This window comes from Myiozetetes cayanensis, unplaced genomic scaffold (assembly GCF_022539395.1).
Source record: "Myiozetetes cayanensis isolate MyiCay16 unplaced genomic scaffold, myiCay2020 scf2-11, whole genome shotgun sequence".
Lineage (NCBI taxonomy): Eukaryota > Metazoa > Chordata > Aves > Passeriformes > Tyrannidae > Myiozetetes > Myiozetetes cayanensis.
The window spans coordinates 115279-131153 of NW_026087411.1; the positions used below are offsets into that span (position 1 = coordinate 115279).

General features: G+C 50.6%; 1 protein-coding gene across 8 annotated transcripts in view; it reads right to left on the minus strand.

The window, feature by feature from the left end:
* The window catches only part of SLC24A3 (solute carrier family 24 member 3), a 134426-nt gene that overhangs the window by 106505 nt on the left and 12046 nt on the right, over nt 1–15875 (minus strand). For 4 of the 8 annotated variants that reach the window (XM_050315765.1, XM_050315762.1, XM_050315766.1 and 1 more), the window contains 3 exons: nt 15212–15404; nt 8794–8943; nt 1032–5043 (listed from right to left, as the gene is read on the minus strand). In XM_050315765.1, coding sequence (XP_050171722.1) covers nt 1032–1188 — 157 coding nt within the window. In that variant the 5' untranslated portion in view covers nt 1189–5043; nt 8794–8943; nt 15212–15404. Of the gene's footprint in view, nt 1–1031; nt 5044–6784; nt 6861–8793; nt 8944–15211; nt 15405–15875 lie in introns of all 8 variants that reach the window. The other 4 variants (XM_050315768.1, XM_050315763.1, XM_050315761.1 and 1 more) reach the window with 4 other exon arrangements.

The window sequence follows — 15875 nt, forward strand, 5'->3', positions numbered from 1 at the left end:
GTCTGTGGGCTCTGCTGAACTAGACTGTTGTGCACATACAAGGGAACAGCTGCCTCTGTAGGCCCACAGCGGTGCAGGGACCATTATCCAGAAAGGGCACTGGCATTCCATGACGGATCTACCTGTTTTTGTCTGGAGAGCCACTTTTAGCTGAGATGAACAGGAGAGTAGAGGAAATATCTCTGTTCCTATAGCCTGTTTCCCAAGAGCTGCCATGGCTCATGGCACACAGAAACTAAAGTAAACATCACTGCCAATATTTTTGGTTAGTTACTAACCACTCTTGTTAGGGAGGGTCTCATTCTTGAGGTAGCACCATCAGTTTCTTGTGATTCTGAAGCTGACCAGCGGGTCAATTTTCAGCTCTGCTCTTGCACATTTACTGGTTGTGCTTCTCCACACAATTTCAGCAACACTGGTGTCCCTGATGGTCCTGGGTAGGCAGAGCCAGCTCCCAAACAGACAGTAAATGGAGTTAACAACTGGCTAGGATGTAACTATGGAAGAGGTGTTTTGTTTTGGTTTGTTTTTTTCCAGATAGGATACCCTCCCTTCCCCCTGGCAGGGCAGGTTTTATCCCATGGTAAACAACTCTGAAACCTGTAGTGCTGTGAAACGCTTCAGCAAGTCACTCCAACTTTTGAAAGAGATCCTGGCTGTCCCACTGCTGGCTCTGATTGATGCCATGGGAAACCAGTCAACCCACTATGAAGTGAGAGGAGTTTGGGGGTGAACATCCCCATTGCCGACACGACAGAGCACTGTGACAGTGCTCCCAAAGTACTCCCTTTAAATCTAAATGTCTATTTGGAGTCAGTAACTTCTCGAAAATGTGACCCTGAGAGTCACTGCAAAATCATTACTCTCTCCTCCATCACAGGCCTCCTCTCATCCCATTGCAGGGCTGCTCATAAATACCAGGCATGAGCTCGCTGCCTGGAGAATTGAGACTGGGAATATCTGGGAAGCCTGTGAAGCTTAGGAACAAATTTCCCATTCAGAATTTCAAAGTAATTTAACAAATTCCTTACTAGCATAGTGAGTACTAGCTCCTGAAACATCTCCATTTCTGGGGAGCATAAGACAGGAGAATTCCCTCTTCTCTCCCACTGATAAACTGGTGTGTGGGTGGAACAGGCTTTGAACTGCTCCGTCTGCAGGAGGAAACAGAAGGAAGGGAATTGCCATGGATGTTACTCTTCTGAAAGAAAAGCTTTATATTTATCTTCTACAGGAGTCTTCTACAAGAAAAAACAACTGCTAGAGAAAGAACAGATGTAACTAAGATGCTGCTGAACATTATACAGTTTGCTTTATATCATTTTTGCCACTTTCACCCTTTCACTCTTGCTCCCCTTCTGACCATTTCAGTACTCTTCAAGGATCATCTCTTGACCACCTAATGCACGAGCAGTGCAGGAACTTAACAATGGGTCACCTTTAGGCCATCAGATCACACCTACATGCCACCTGACTCCTCCTCCTTAAAAAAAAGAAAAGGAATCTCATGATCTTGGCGCTCTTTGGGTGCCAATCAGCAAAGGTGCAGATCAGAGGTGCTGTGACTGTTGGAGGTGGTTGCAGGTAGCAGAACCTCCTTGTGTTCTTTGGAGTTCCTTCTGCAGTCCAAGAGAGGAAATCCTATTTAGCTGGCTCATCACCAGCTGGGTTGAGGGTGGGAGACAGACACACAAACATCTTCTTAGATTATCACAGTCTCTGTAGGGCAGGAGCTGCTGCTGCTTTCAGCAACTGCTCACAGGTTCCAGCCAATGTCTGGGTACCTGTGTGTGGTGGGATCCTACCCAAAATAACAGCAGAAGGACTGCCAGGCTGATACTCTTGTTGGACCCATAAGGCCAGGAGCCAGTCATAATGCCAAACTGAACAGGACTGACTTGAAAGTCTGAATCAGTGTAATGGTGTTCGAGTGTGCATGAAATCTCACCTTGGGGCTGAAAAAGAGCAGAGGTGCTAAGCAAAGTCTTCCTTCCCCAGCCACATCCTGCAAGGCTTTACTGATGCATGTACATTCTGCACAGGTCACTGCTGGCATCTCTGCTTGCTGCCAGGTGGACCATTCTCCAAGGAGGGCCATGGAGACTCCAGAGGAGGTTCCCTTAGCTCTGCGAGGGCCCTACGAAGGTTCCCACAGAGCTGGCTCAGAGGGGCAGAAAGAGGCGCTTTTGTTTCTTTCCAGAGCCTCATCACAGTATAAAACCACATAAAGCATTGGGAGAAAACTGTGTAAATCACAGGATACAGATGTGCAGAGATGACAGCCAGATGTGCCCCAGTGGAGCTAAGGAACAGTCGTGACTGTTGCAAGGCGAGCAAACAGCCTTGCGTACTTGGCGTTTTCCCCTGCAAACCATGCCAAGTTCTGCTCTTCAGACCAAATAGAGATTTTCTTCTGTTTGGACTGGCAGATTATGCTCACAAAAAGCTTTCAACTCTGGAGAAAAATATTTGGGATTCACGCAGAGCAGAATGTTTCGGCATACACTGGCCAGTCAGAACCCAGCTGCCAGGGACGGTGATCCCCAACTGGCGGGCAGCACCCCGAGTCCGTTCGGAGCGCTGACAGGGGATGGACACCAGCATGTGAGAGTGGCCCTGGAGCTTTGGCCAAACATGGACAGGGGCACCATCAGACTGGGTTTGGGCGGTGCTTCCCAGCAGAGACCACCTTGAGGTACCTGCATGGCAGAATCACCGAGTCTCACTGCTGTTGCATTGCTCACACAAAACTGCTGTGGAGATCCACCTGAGCAGAGCGGGTGGCCCAGAAAGGACAGTGGGAGGATTCCTTGCACTTTCAGTCCAGGGCCCTACTCATCCAGCACAGCTCCTGAGCCCTTGCTCCCAGTGTCTGCCTACACAGAAAGCCTCACCCTTCACCCCAGGCGTTACCTGGCACACGCACACGTTAGCTGGCTGTACATGCACTCTGAGCGCTTCGCTGTCAGGGCTGCGGTGCCTGAGCACAGCTGCAGTTCAAGGTTCAAAGCAACAGCCTCTCAGTAGGACAGGGGTGGCTCAGTGTGGTTGCTTCTCTCCTGTGAAGTAAGATAGGCTGGCTTACACCAGCTGTTTAATCTGCAAGCCTTAGGCATGCACACATCCTCTGCAAGCCACAGAGAGAGGATGCAATTAAGTACTCTGCTGATTATCACTGGTGGCAGCTCCCTCCTTCCTGCCTGGGATCCCTTGGTGACCAGAAAGCCTGTGTGGGTGATCCTCCCCTGCTCCCACGTAAAGTTCCGTGTCTGAATGAGCCAGTTTCAGTAAATCCGACCAACCTTGCCCTGAGAGAGGTCAGGGAGCGGGTGTACGCAGGGACGTCACTGCGAGCTGGTGGTCAGCAGCTGAAGGCACGATGCCTTTGGTCAGTTCCTGGCAGTGCCACGTGCAGCGATGACAAACCACGTCTTTTCAGTCACCACTCATACTCTGGGTACAAGGTGGTTTAAAAGGCTGCCCAGCTGAGGCAATTTCCATGTACAAACAATTTACAGCAGTTTAGGCTATGCCTGTCTCCATTTGATTTAAGAGCATTTAAATAAGTTTGCATCTGCTTAGATAAAACAGCTTAAGGTCACAGCCTTGGATAAAGATGGGTGTCCTCCTCCCGAAGGCTGCCAACTCTCCTCTCTCTGAAAAGCCTGAGCAAAGGTGTTTGCAGTTACAGCCTTTGGGTAAATCTGAGGTTTCAGGGAATCGTTGGTATGACCCCAAATCTTCCTGCAGCCTGAGGGAGCCCCATCTCCATCATAGATCCAACAAACCCGCTCTCCTGCGCTCCCCCAGTGATCCCTCGGGCAGACCCATCAGAAGTACTTGCAGGGTGGGAACACCTGCTGTGCACAGGCAGCTCACCGTGGGCTCCACAGCAGCCTGACAGCCCCCATGCCCTGCCAGAGCAAGAAAGGAGGGGTGGCAGGAGGGCAGCACACAGCCATGGACAAGGACATCTGTCTCTTCTGGGTTTGGGGCCACTGAATAGAGGAAGTGACCACGGGAAGAGTGAAGAGAACAACCCCGAGGCCCCAGGTCCGTTCTCAGGATTTGCCCACAGCACCCATGCTGTTTGTCTGTCCTGGCAGGCAGCAGAGGGAACGCACTCTCCCTGTTCTAGCTCTCTAGGAAAACCAACAAGGCTGTTCCAGAGCTGAATTCTGCCTTGCCTTCTGCCAGAGGGTGTTGGGGTCTTTATTGGTCAAGGAGGGCAGCAGCATCTGGCTCCCGCACTCCTCTCCTGTTCTGTACTCTATCTCAGACACATTTTTCTAAAGCTTTCCATGTCTTCCCTCCTTGACTCAGATTTATAATACACACACGAACAAGCAAGCTAAAGAAATAATATGTACTGTACTTGTATGTGTATATAATATTAGTCCCTTTTTGAGGCTTAGAGATATTTTGTTCTCCAGCCCTCTTTTCTAGGTGCTATTTTCCCTTACTGAGGCCAGCAGGATGGAAGCCAGAGAGGCAGGACAGAGCAGGACAGCTCTTCCCTGTCAGAGCCCCCGAGAGCTTTTGGACAGACACTGTGCTCCCTTCCCAGGGCTGTTTGTCCCAGTACTCAAGTCTCTGCTATTGGCATATCTTTGGGAATATCTTGTGGCAAGGAGAAGCAATTACCAAATTGAGTGTGCAGAGTATAAAAGCCAAGTAGGGTTCTTTCTGGATGAAAGAGGCAATAAAAATGCTGGTATTAATAGAAAAATATTTGTTACTTCATGGGATATCAGGGCTTCCTGTGGTTTGAGGTTGTGTCTCGCATAGCTCGCTGCTGAACGCCTCGGGATGACTCTTTCCTTTTTTTCTCCCAGCAGCAGCTTTTCGCTCTCCACTCAGCAATCTGGTTCACAAACAGAGCGGTTCTGTGCCTCCTTATCAGCTGCTCCCGGGTGCTCCTCTCCCTTCCGCGGGCGCCGGCGCAGATGGGCTGCTGCTGTGTCCGCTGCGTCCTGCCTGCACAGGGGCTGGAGAGTGACAGCTGGGCTGCAGCAAAGCTGCTGCCCTACCTGCCCGATAGCACTGCAAAACACCAACATGGAACAAAATTAAAGGGCAGAAAAGTCAAACCAAATGCAAATTAAATCTTATTACATGCACTGAAATTGCCCTGCAGGGCCCTTTGCTACAGCAAGCTATTTCTGAGGCAAAAAAAATTACTGAAATGCAGAAGAAGTATGGGTAACTGTGTAAATATTGAGAATAGCAGTGTCAGAATGAATCCTAACATTTGTATACCCAGAGTTCACAGTTTACAGCTTGTAAAAGTCTAAGAAAACAAAAAGGATCGTGAAATCTAATGTAAATCTCAGATCACCACCAATCCACCTGCTCCTTTACTGCTGAACCCCTTCGTGGTGGCCTGCTGTCCTCCAAAAAGCATCAGAGGTTGGCAACACTGGTGGGATGCCAGTCTCTGCCCCCACATTCCTCATGTGTCCCTGTCCCCCAGTGCCCACCCCTGCAGACAACAACTCGTGGAGACTGAGATTTTTCCCTCAGGCTGTATGAAAGTACCTTCTCTTTTCTGCCTTTCTTGGAATCTCCTGTGACTTCCTTAGAATCATTTAGGCTGGAAAATATCTCTAGGACGAGTCCAACTGAGTCCAACCGTTACCCCAGCACTGCCAATTCCTTGTTGAACACAAGCACTTGATAAGCCCTCTAGGACAGAAACTCTCCTCTGCCTCAAGCTGCTAATGCAGCACTTTGCACCATCACAGGCAGAGCCACACCGAGCCACCGCCATCCCGGCACCCACAGCGTGGGCTAGGAGTGAGACACGCCTGGGTCCTGCTGATGCATCAAGGCTCATGGCATGTGGGCGGGTCAGGAGGCAGGTGAAGGCCTGCTGTGGGAACCAGGACCACGCACCACTTGGTAGCAGCACAGCCCAGCGAGCTTGGCCCTCCTGGGGAGCTGTGTGTGCCCAGGAGAGCCAGAGAGCTCGGAGCTGCTCCACAAGATGCCATGGCGAGCTCCTGGGAGAGGCTGTGCCCACCCGCAGAGAGGATCCCATCCTGCACCCCTGTTCCTGCCAGTCCACTGCTCCTCCTCATCCCTGAATGGCAGCATTGCCGCCTTGCTGCGCTCCAGTCTGTCCCCCAGCTCGGGAATGTCCTCTAGTTACCAAGGACACGTTCTGGCCATCCCCCAGGTCTCTCAAGAGGACTGAACAGCACTAGCCTGCAAGGAGCACTCCTTTCCACAGCCCAGCTTGGCATCTCTGGCAGATCCTGGCTGTGGGTCCCTCCAGGGCTCCATCGCCTCAGCAGAGGTGGCTGCCCTGGGGTGACCCCTGTGATCTCTCCCAGGCCACTCTGTGTGACTTCCCTTTGGAGAGCAGATAGATCCTCCTCTCCTCCACCCTCTGGGCAGCGTGCCTGGTTTTAGCGAAGGCTGGAAAGGGCGACTGCCAGCAGGAGAGGAACCCACGGTCTGCAGGAGAGGTGCAAGAGCTTTCAGCCCCAGGGGCTGTTTGTTCCCTTCACACTGGAAGGACCTGTACGTGGCAGAGATCCCCGAGATGATCTATGGGTTGGTATCCGAAACTGGCTTATCAGCACTTCACACACGAGCTGATGCAATCGGATCGCAGTGCTGCAGCTTCATCAGATAATCCACAGTTATGAGAAGAAATGTTGCTGCTTGGCTGAATGAGCTGAACTTACTGGCCCAGCTGAAGTAGGTTAATTAAAGTCACTGGAAGGAAGCTGTGATCGTCCTTCCTGTGAGAAGAGATACTCACAGGTTTATTGCTTACCATTTTTCCCCCCAATTCCAGATAGAGGAGAAGATGGAGAAGCAGTTTATGTAGGAAGCTTCACTGGCATCCTAAACTGTGAATGAAACAGGCCTGGGTTGACAGAAAATCAAGACAGAGTTCACTGGCCTGTAACCCCCTGCCCAAAAGTGGCCCTCGCTTATCTATAAATGTGTTACGTGACAAAATTCTTCTCCAGTTCTAAGCTACAGAGCACAAATACGTTAAAAGACCCCTCACGTTTCAGAGATTAACTCTCACTTGCAGAAGAGGTGGTGATAGCATGCAAACAGATCAACTCCTGCTCAGACTCAGTTCCAGCCACATTCCAGTCTCAGATTTATCAAGGGATGCATCTTGGAGCACACAGGTTGCTCCTGGAGACATCTAGTGAGGCAGCAGTGTAATGCAAAGCAGCACAGGCACCCAAAAACATTCCCATGGAGAACTGTGACCCCACGCCCACTGAGAGCTGTGAGTCCTGTGCAATGTATGGAACAGGGCGTCAAATTTCTGGTCTCTAAGACACAACTCTCCAGCTCTGCTAACAAAACCTTTCATTCTCTGTGGTATCACATTTACTTATCTTATGCTGAACACAACAGGCTTAAGCACATGTCTGTGTTAAACTACTCCACAGCTTAACAGGCACTTCCACATGTTAATTACCCCAAAGTTAAATATGTACAAGACCGCTTTTAAAACTTTAAAGAGACAGTTTAAAACTACCCTAAAGGTATACAAAGCAGCAGGGAGTTCACCAAAGCACATTTTACCTTCCAAACAGGTGGATTACACGAAAGCTGTAGTAGAGCTGTTGTATATTGCTGGTAAAACAGCTTTGATTACCTTTTAGTCATTAAGTCCTTCAGCACTTCAATTTGGTAAATACCAGGGTCTCCCAGGCAATGTTTGTTCACATGTAATGGAGAAACAAACAAACAAGTTCTTGCTGTCTCATCTCCTCAGTGCCACCTCAGCCCAAGTTAGCTAAAATATTTACTCAAGTTCTGGACACACAGTGTGATTTAAATGTCAGCAGGTGACAGTTTGGAGAAACAGTTTGTCACTTTCACAACTGGCGTGGCCTGACCTACATAAAACAAGGACAGCAAACGAGCACTCTGACATACATCAGTGCTTTGTTTAACTAGACTGATACATTTGTGCCTGAAAATTGGTATCTGTTATTCAGTCAAAATGATTTTAAATTTTTATCATAAAACTGTATTTTTGAAATCTCTCAGAAATAATTATCCACATAAAAAAGTTCTGCTCTATTTTCCAAAGTGTCTATTGCCAGGATGTTTTCAGCATGCAGCACCAACCTCTGGCCCTTCCAGCTGCAGGGAGCAAGGCAGTGAGGGCAGGCCTCCTGCAGCAGCCCTGCGAGGAGCCGACAATCCCGGCTGGCAAACCCCAATGTTCCTGACACACCATCGCGGCCAGCAGGAAACAGCTGGCACGGCCAGCCCACACAGCAAGGTCCCACTGCCAGTGAGGGACATGAATGAGCCCTTGGCTTCCTCCTCAAATCCTGTTTCACGTAACACCTCCCAGGGGCTGGTCCGCTCCCTCCACAGAGCCGTGGCAAAGAACTGCCCCGGAATGGCAATTGCCAGGAAAACCCTACCAGAGGAAATGGCCAGGGCAGATTTATGCTGGATATCATGACAAACACCTTCATGAAAAGGGCTGTCCAGCCCTGGCACAGACTGCCCATGGCAGTGGTGGATCCCCATCCCTGGAAGGATCTAACAGCTGGTGTATGTGGCACTTGGGGACATGGTGGCCTTGGCAGCAGTGGAAGAATGGGTGGAGCTGATGGTGTTAGAAGGCTTTTCCAACCTAAATGATTCTGTGATTCTGTGTAAGGAAGCTGTGCTGGAAAAGCATCAGGATTAGTCCCTATTTCAATGAAGGAGAAATGGGTTAATTTGTGGTGAACGAAACTCCTAATTAATCAGTCAGGATTTCACTTACTTGCACTCATAAATGAAACTGCTTACCTGAAGGACAGCACTTCACCACTTCTTCTGTGAGCAACCCCTCCAAAAGAATGGCACTCACACCACACAGCTGTGCTCTCACTCGTGGCAGTGACAAAGTAGCTCCAGTTCTTTTTGGTGACCTGTAACATCCTGCACCGCAAACGCCACCTACAAGAAGTAAGCACTCGTCAGGACACTGTATTCTGGAAAAAGCAAACAAAGAGGTATTTTGAAGGCAGAGGGGAACACGAAATCACCTGAGACCCTTACCCAGCTGCTGCACTGCACACTGCCTCAGGGACAGCAAAGGAAGTCTCTGGGCACGCTTCAAATTCTTGTCCAATATCCTGTATTTTTTCCCCAAATAGATATGTGCTGTATTTCTACCAGCTATTCTGAGAGGAGATAATTAAAACCTCATCCAGAACACAACTTCATTCTCCCATATATATATTTTGCATTTAATTTCACATGTTGGAACCCAGCACTCTGCTGCTGTACGTGGATTTAATTCTGCTCTACCCCCAGTGAAGCAGGGCGGGTTGGAAAGCAGTGCAAGGTCTTACCTAGACAGACTTGCTCAGGAAAAATAATCTAAATTAAGTCACTGCCTGACTTTAAGTGGATTAGTTAAAATGCATTCAATCCCTCAATGCAAGTTCTTATTCAGAAGCAAAATGACCTAAATTTGATTTACTTCTAGTCGTTTCCAACCTTAAATAATATTAAGGCAGCTTTCAATCAGAGATGACTGACCCCATGTATGTAAAATGCAGTTTAAGCAATCCACTTACACAGACAAGATAAAAACCAAACAAGAAAATATTCCCAAGCTCCTGGCATTAAACTGCTGATTGCTAGGCCTGCTTTCCCTGAGTTCAGTAGTTAATGGTGGCAGTTAACCACAAACATTTTTGTGCTCCTAATTGCCTTAAACCAAAACTAGAGCCCACACAAAGGAAATCAGGAGATAAAATTGAACTTCTGGTTGGAGTCAGAGTTGGTTTTTTTTCTAAATCAAATAAAAGCAGTGGTAGGCTCATCTGCCCCCCACAAACGGGAATGAAGCGAGGAGAGCAGTTCTCCAGGAGCTGGTGGGGGTGTGCCAGGTGCCACCAGCACCTGCTTCAAAAAAACAGGCACGGAGAGGGAGCCTCACACGGTGTGACAATTCCATCCTGCTGGGGAGCATCCCTTTGGGGTGCAAGGGAAACAGATGGGGGCAGAGGGGTGTGGCAACAGTGAGCTTTAGATAAGTCAAAGGCCGCCTTGAAGAGAAGGAAATAGTCAATTTTGCACAGGGCAGGAGGTAACAGTCAGTGACCCCAGCAGAGGAGGTGAGCCCAGATGCTGAGCAGAGCTGTGCAACAGCAATGCTGCTGGGGCACTGAATTCCAGGAGGGTGGGACTCTCAGAAAGGCATGAACATATAAGCAGCACAGAAAGAGTCTGGCAGGTTTGAACAGCCTTAATAGATGTATCCCTGATGTCAGGTGTGGGTCAGGATGAAAAAAAGGTGTTGGGATCTGGATTGTTGCTTTGTCTCATACAGAGATGACAGAGCAATTTCCATATTTGGCTCTGCCCAAAGACATGCTGCCATATTTTCTGGAATAAACGACGAATGCTACAGAAATCTAAACATGACTTTTTATAGTCAGTCCTCCAGGCACACAGCTATTGAGTGCTGAGCTGCCAGCCCCAGCTATGCAGAAACCATGAGTCAAGTCCCCCAGATCCTGAGGCTGCCTCAAGGGCTGTGAGATTCACAAAGCAGGGCTCATTCTTCCTGTTCCACCAGCTTTAGAGGAGGAAGAGGTGAGCGACAGGCACTGCAGCTCCAAGATCTCTCTACGGGCCCAAATGGGAAATATCCTCACTGAAAAGGCAGGAGAACATCATGTTCAGTCCCATGGCTGGGGTTGCTGGGGATCTCACAGCAGCTCTGGCTGCTCAGGGCACGTAGAGACCGGGGCACAGCCAGCACCAGTGCCCCCTGGGCACCCAGCGCTGGCCGGGCCCCTCTCCTGCAGCTGCAGCACGTGGGCACCGCAGGGGTGGGCAGGCAAACCCCAGGAAGGGCAGAGTGGCATGTTTCTGTAAGAGCTGGCTGTACCTGGGAGCCTGGAAGACTTTTAGACCACAGAACCCACTCAGGGTCTTGCAGCCGGCAGAGATGCAGCCTGTGGGAAGCTCTGGAGTGGGGCAGCCAGCGAGGAAAGCAACGAGCCACATCCACAGCATCACCTCTTTACCTGGCCAGGGCAGGTGGCAGAGCAGGGCTGCATCCTGAGCCTGCTCTCCCCCAGCAGTCGGAGCTGAGCTGGATTGCAAAGCACCCGAGTTATTCATCCTGCACATCTGCAAGTTGTTACTCCCTGAGAGGCGGCTGAGCTGCCTGTCGTGGTTGTAATAATACTTGTGGCTCTTTTCACTGTTTTGGTTTTGCTAATTCCTTGGTTTGGTTTTCCCGGACAATGCCAGCTGCATTAGCAAAGGCAGGGACTTTCAGTAGGCTCCACACTCTCTTACTGCAGAAAGCTGGGACCTCAGAGTGCATCTTCTGCTGAGAGAGAACCGGCTCTGAGAACAAGGAGAAACAGCCCCAGCCACGGAGCACAGGTTCAGCCAGGACATCAGCACACTGGGACCTGCAACCAGCACGGACCAAGCTCGGCTGGCCTGGTTTCCACATGGGCAGCTGGCTCCGGGGCTCTTCTGTCTGGATGGATTCCAGATATGGGTCAAACGGTAGGATGCTCTGATTAGACCCAGTCCTCAGCTCAGTCTGCTGCAAAAGAGATGAACTCAGACTCTTGCCTGACCTCAGGTAGATCAGGGTTCCTCTTTAGCAGTGATAACAGGAAACAGCCCTGAGAAGGTTACCAAGCTCTTTCAGGCAGAGTGGGCCCATCCACTGGGACAGCCCTTGCTCCCAGCACCAGCACAGCAGCTGCCACCCCGTCCTCACCACGGGGACCCTGGGCAATGTCCTTGCTGGAGGCCCTGGAGCATCTTCTGGACTGGCAATGAGCAGGTGAAGGGAATGTCAGTGCACCTTCTTCACCTTAAGGCAGGTTCCAGCACTACACACATCAGAAAAGAAAATGCAAAAAGGAAAACAGGATATGGTGAGACAACAGTGTTACTGCTCAAAAGCAGTGAAGAGAATGGATCCAGAACAGGAGCACCTGATCCTTGCTCACTCACAGCCTGGCTCCAGGAATTATGCTGACCAAATTTCCTAAGTTTTGCTCTTCTATTAATCTTCTCTGCTGAAGTAAAACAGCTGTCAGAAATGGCAGAGCCATTACACACCTTTGGGTTTGTTTTGCTGACTGCAAAACCCGTTTAACACTGAAGAAGAGAAAACAAAACTTTCTAAGAAGTAAAAGTATGAGAATCCGAAATCTCCACTGCCTCCCGTGGCCAACACCTTGAAGCCTTGTTAGCTTTGTGCTGGTCTGCCCTGCAACTCCACGATCCCAGTTCCCTGTCCCGCTTCCCAAGACTATCTGCACTTGTTTGTAAAGGACAAACAGATCAGCTCAGGCTGATGCATTTTTCCATGGCCAGAAAAGCACACAGATCAAAGCAACAGGGTCAGGAAGGAGAGCCTGAAGCAGCCACTTCCCGACCCTTCCTGGACCACCTTCCCACCCCATTCTCACGGTGGAACTCTTGGGTGTGTCCTTGTGCAGGTGCAGTAACCCCACTGCTGGGGCAGGATTACAAAGACCCCTGGAAAGGCATTCTGCCGGATCACTTTGGATCTACATGTCTTTAAGTCCCTCCAGGAACAGTGACTCCACCACTGCCCTGGACAGGCTGTTCCTGGGCTTGACAACACTTTCTGTGAGAAATTTTTCCCCAATATCTACCCTAAAGCTCCCTTGGCACAACTTGAGGCCATTTCCTCCTCTCCTGTCACTTGTTATCTGGGAGAAGAGGCCATGCCCCATCTGGCTAAAACCTCCTTCCAAGTAGCTGCAGAGAGCTAGGAGGTCTCCTAATGTTTGCAAAGAATTATTGAATTTGCTCTTAAATCTGCCCTGAGCTTCATTCCAGCCCCTCACTGTCCTTCTGTTTATAAGCTTTCCCCTTGTGCCTAACAAACTGCCTCAGGCAAGGTCCCAACCCATCCCTTTCTTTTCCTACCCACAATAAAAACTCATAGAAAACAGCAGTGTTTCATTTTGGAGCTATTTTGAAAAGGAATGCAATCTCCAAGGAACAGGGTAATGTCCAAAAGTGACCAAACAGCACAACAAATTGGGCTCAGAGTTTCAGAACTGTCCAGGCTGAGCACTGGGCTCAACTCGGTCCCTGTGAACAGCCATGAGGAAAAACTGCCCTTTCCTAAGCTGTGGTTAACACTCCAGCAGCAGATGTTCAGGCTGTGGGCTCCTGGGTAGGAGGCACCAACGGATCAGAAGAAATGGGGCTGCCTGAATTCATCAGGCATTTCCCTGCCCACCCCCAAAGCTGCTCCTCACAGCCCGTGGGAGAGCTTTAGGAAAATGAGCAACTTCCACAGCCCCTCTGGTAGAGGGTAGGAGCCTCCCTGGGGATCACTGGACACTGTTTTTTTATCAGCACCAACAGCGTTTAAGCCTCCTCTTGAATCCCATGGAGGTGGCCACACTGCTGGGCAGCCAGAGGAGCAACCAGAGCTCTGCATCTGGGTCTGGCTGTCCCAGGAGCTTCCCTGCTTGGAGGACAGCAGGATCTCAAGGCTGCTCACACTCACAGAGGCATCAGCTGCACTAGAAACCCACCACCAAAAGAGCCTGTGGGAGAGGCTGTGACTGTGGTGAGCATCACCTCTGCTGCACCAGGCTCCTTCATGGCCCTGCTCTGAGAACAGGCACTGACACTGCATGGATTCACCCCAAAGCAGCACCAGGAGCACTGCATGGATTCACCCCAAAGCAGCACCAGGAGCACTGCATGGATTCACCCCAAAGCAGCACCAGGAGCACTGCATGGATTCATCCCAAAGCAGCACCAGGAGCACTGCATGGATTCATCCCAAAGCAGTGCCAGGATCACTGCACAGACTCGCCCCAAAGCAGCACCAGAACCCCCCGTGAACCTGGGCAGTGACTCCTGTCCTGGCGTCAGAGGAGACAGTCAGTGCTCGACCTGCCGTGACCTGGTGAGGGGTTTAGCAACCTGCTTCCCAAGGATGTGCTGCTGCCCCTCATCCTGCCTCCCTGCCCCTGGAGTCCGGGCATGGCTTCAGAAGTTCCCAGAGCTCCTGCTGCCCAGGGGCCTGAAGCCTCAACACGGCACCTGATGGGCAAGCCCAGCTGCTCATGGCACAGCTGCCCTGGGGACAGAGGCCCTGGGGTGACAGCACAGCTGCCCTGGGGTGACAGCACAGCTGCCCTGGGGTGACAGCACAGCTGCCCTGGGGTGACAGCACAGCTGCCCTGGGGACAGAGGCCCTGGGGTGAGAGCCAGCCTTGGGTAACAAGGACAGATGCCACGGAATGACCAAGGATGACCCTCCCTAATAATGTCTGCCCCGGAGATGAGAGCTGTTGCCATCAGTACATTAATTTTTCCTTAAGCCCTTTTCCTGGGAAGGCTGACTCACTGCAATATCCATCTGAAATGTTCTCCTGAGGTATTTTTAGACAACAGTGGTGGTGGTCCAGTGAGTCACGGCTCCAGCACTGCCCATTAATGCAGAAAGACATGGGATCCAGTGTAATGGATTGTTTTCCAGGGCTGCTTCGATGGAGCTCTGCTTCCCTGGCAGTGCCAGCCTTTACACCCACCTCTGTTTCTCTTGCACTGTGTTTAAACGATGGGGTCTGTTCCCTCCTCACAAGCAAGAGAAGTGGAGCAGTCACCTCCAAATCACTGTAATCCAGCTTGATTCACTGCATGTACCAGTGCCTGTTCTTTGTGCTAACAAGGGAACAGGGCAGGGAATGCTTTGGAGAGCTTCAGCAGTTTACCTACAATAAATCTCACACTTTGGAGGACTGGAGGAGCTTGTGGGGAGAGCAAGAGAGTGGAGAGGCTGCCCTGCTGCCTCCTGGTACAGTATAATGCAGCAAGTGATGCAACTTGTTCAAAAAGAGAACAAAGCAGGAGGGGGAAAAAAAAAACCAAACCTGCTGCTCACGCAGCATCCCTCCCTATGCCACTGCCAAACTGGAATCACTCTCACTATGCAAACCTTCCCAGTTACCATAGGGGAAAACCTGTCCAGGCTTCCCTGCTGCATAAGACACTACTCCACGTGGTTCCAAAACCTCCACATTTCCCAGTCCTTTGGGAAGAGCAGTGGGCCAGGCCGGTGGAGGGAACGCTGCTGGCTCTTGCCTGGGCAGTGGATGGAGGGGTCTGTGCTCTGGGACTGCTGCTGGCAGCCAGGGAAGCACAGTGTGCCTACTAATGAAGGAGCTGTGCTGCTGCTTACCTGGGGTCTGCCTCCAGAAGGTGAACTGCAGGAAACCAAGATGCCTGGCTGGTGCAAGGAATGGGTCAGTTGTCACTGCAGAATATTTTGGGACCAGCAGTTGCCACAGAACAGGTGTGTTTGATGTCCTTTTCTTACCAAAACACAGCAGTCTGGAAACAGAGAGTCATCTGTCACAGAACGGGAAGTGGTTCTGCAAGTGCAAAGAAGCATTTTTGTGTAACTCCAGCTGAGGCAATATTCCTGTCAACCAAACATTCCCAAGTAACAACTCCCAGCAGCTGAGACCGTTTCTGGGGGATAGGAGCTTTGATAGTAATCAGAATCCCAGAATGGTTTCATACGAAATGGACTTTAAAGCCCATCTTGTTCCATCCCCCTGCCATGGGCAGGGACACCTTCCCCTAGCCCAGGCTGCTCCAAGCCCCATCCAACCTGGCCTTGGACACTTCCAGGGATGGGGCAGCCACAGCTTCTCTGGGAAACCTGTGCCAGGGCCTGCCCACCCTCACAGGGAAGAATTTCTTCCCAGTATCCCATCTGGCCCTGGTCTCTGTCAGTGGGAAGGCATTCCCTGGGTCCTGTCCTTCCAGGCCCTTGTGAAAGTTCCTCTCTACAGCTCCCTTGCAGCCCCTTTGGATCCTGTTGCCACCAGATCTATATT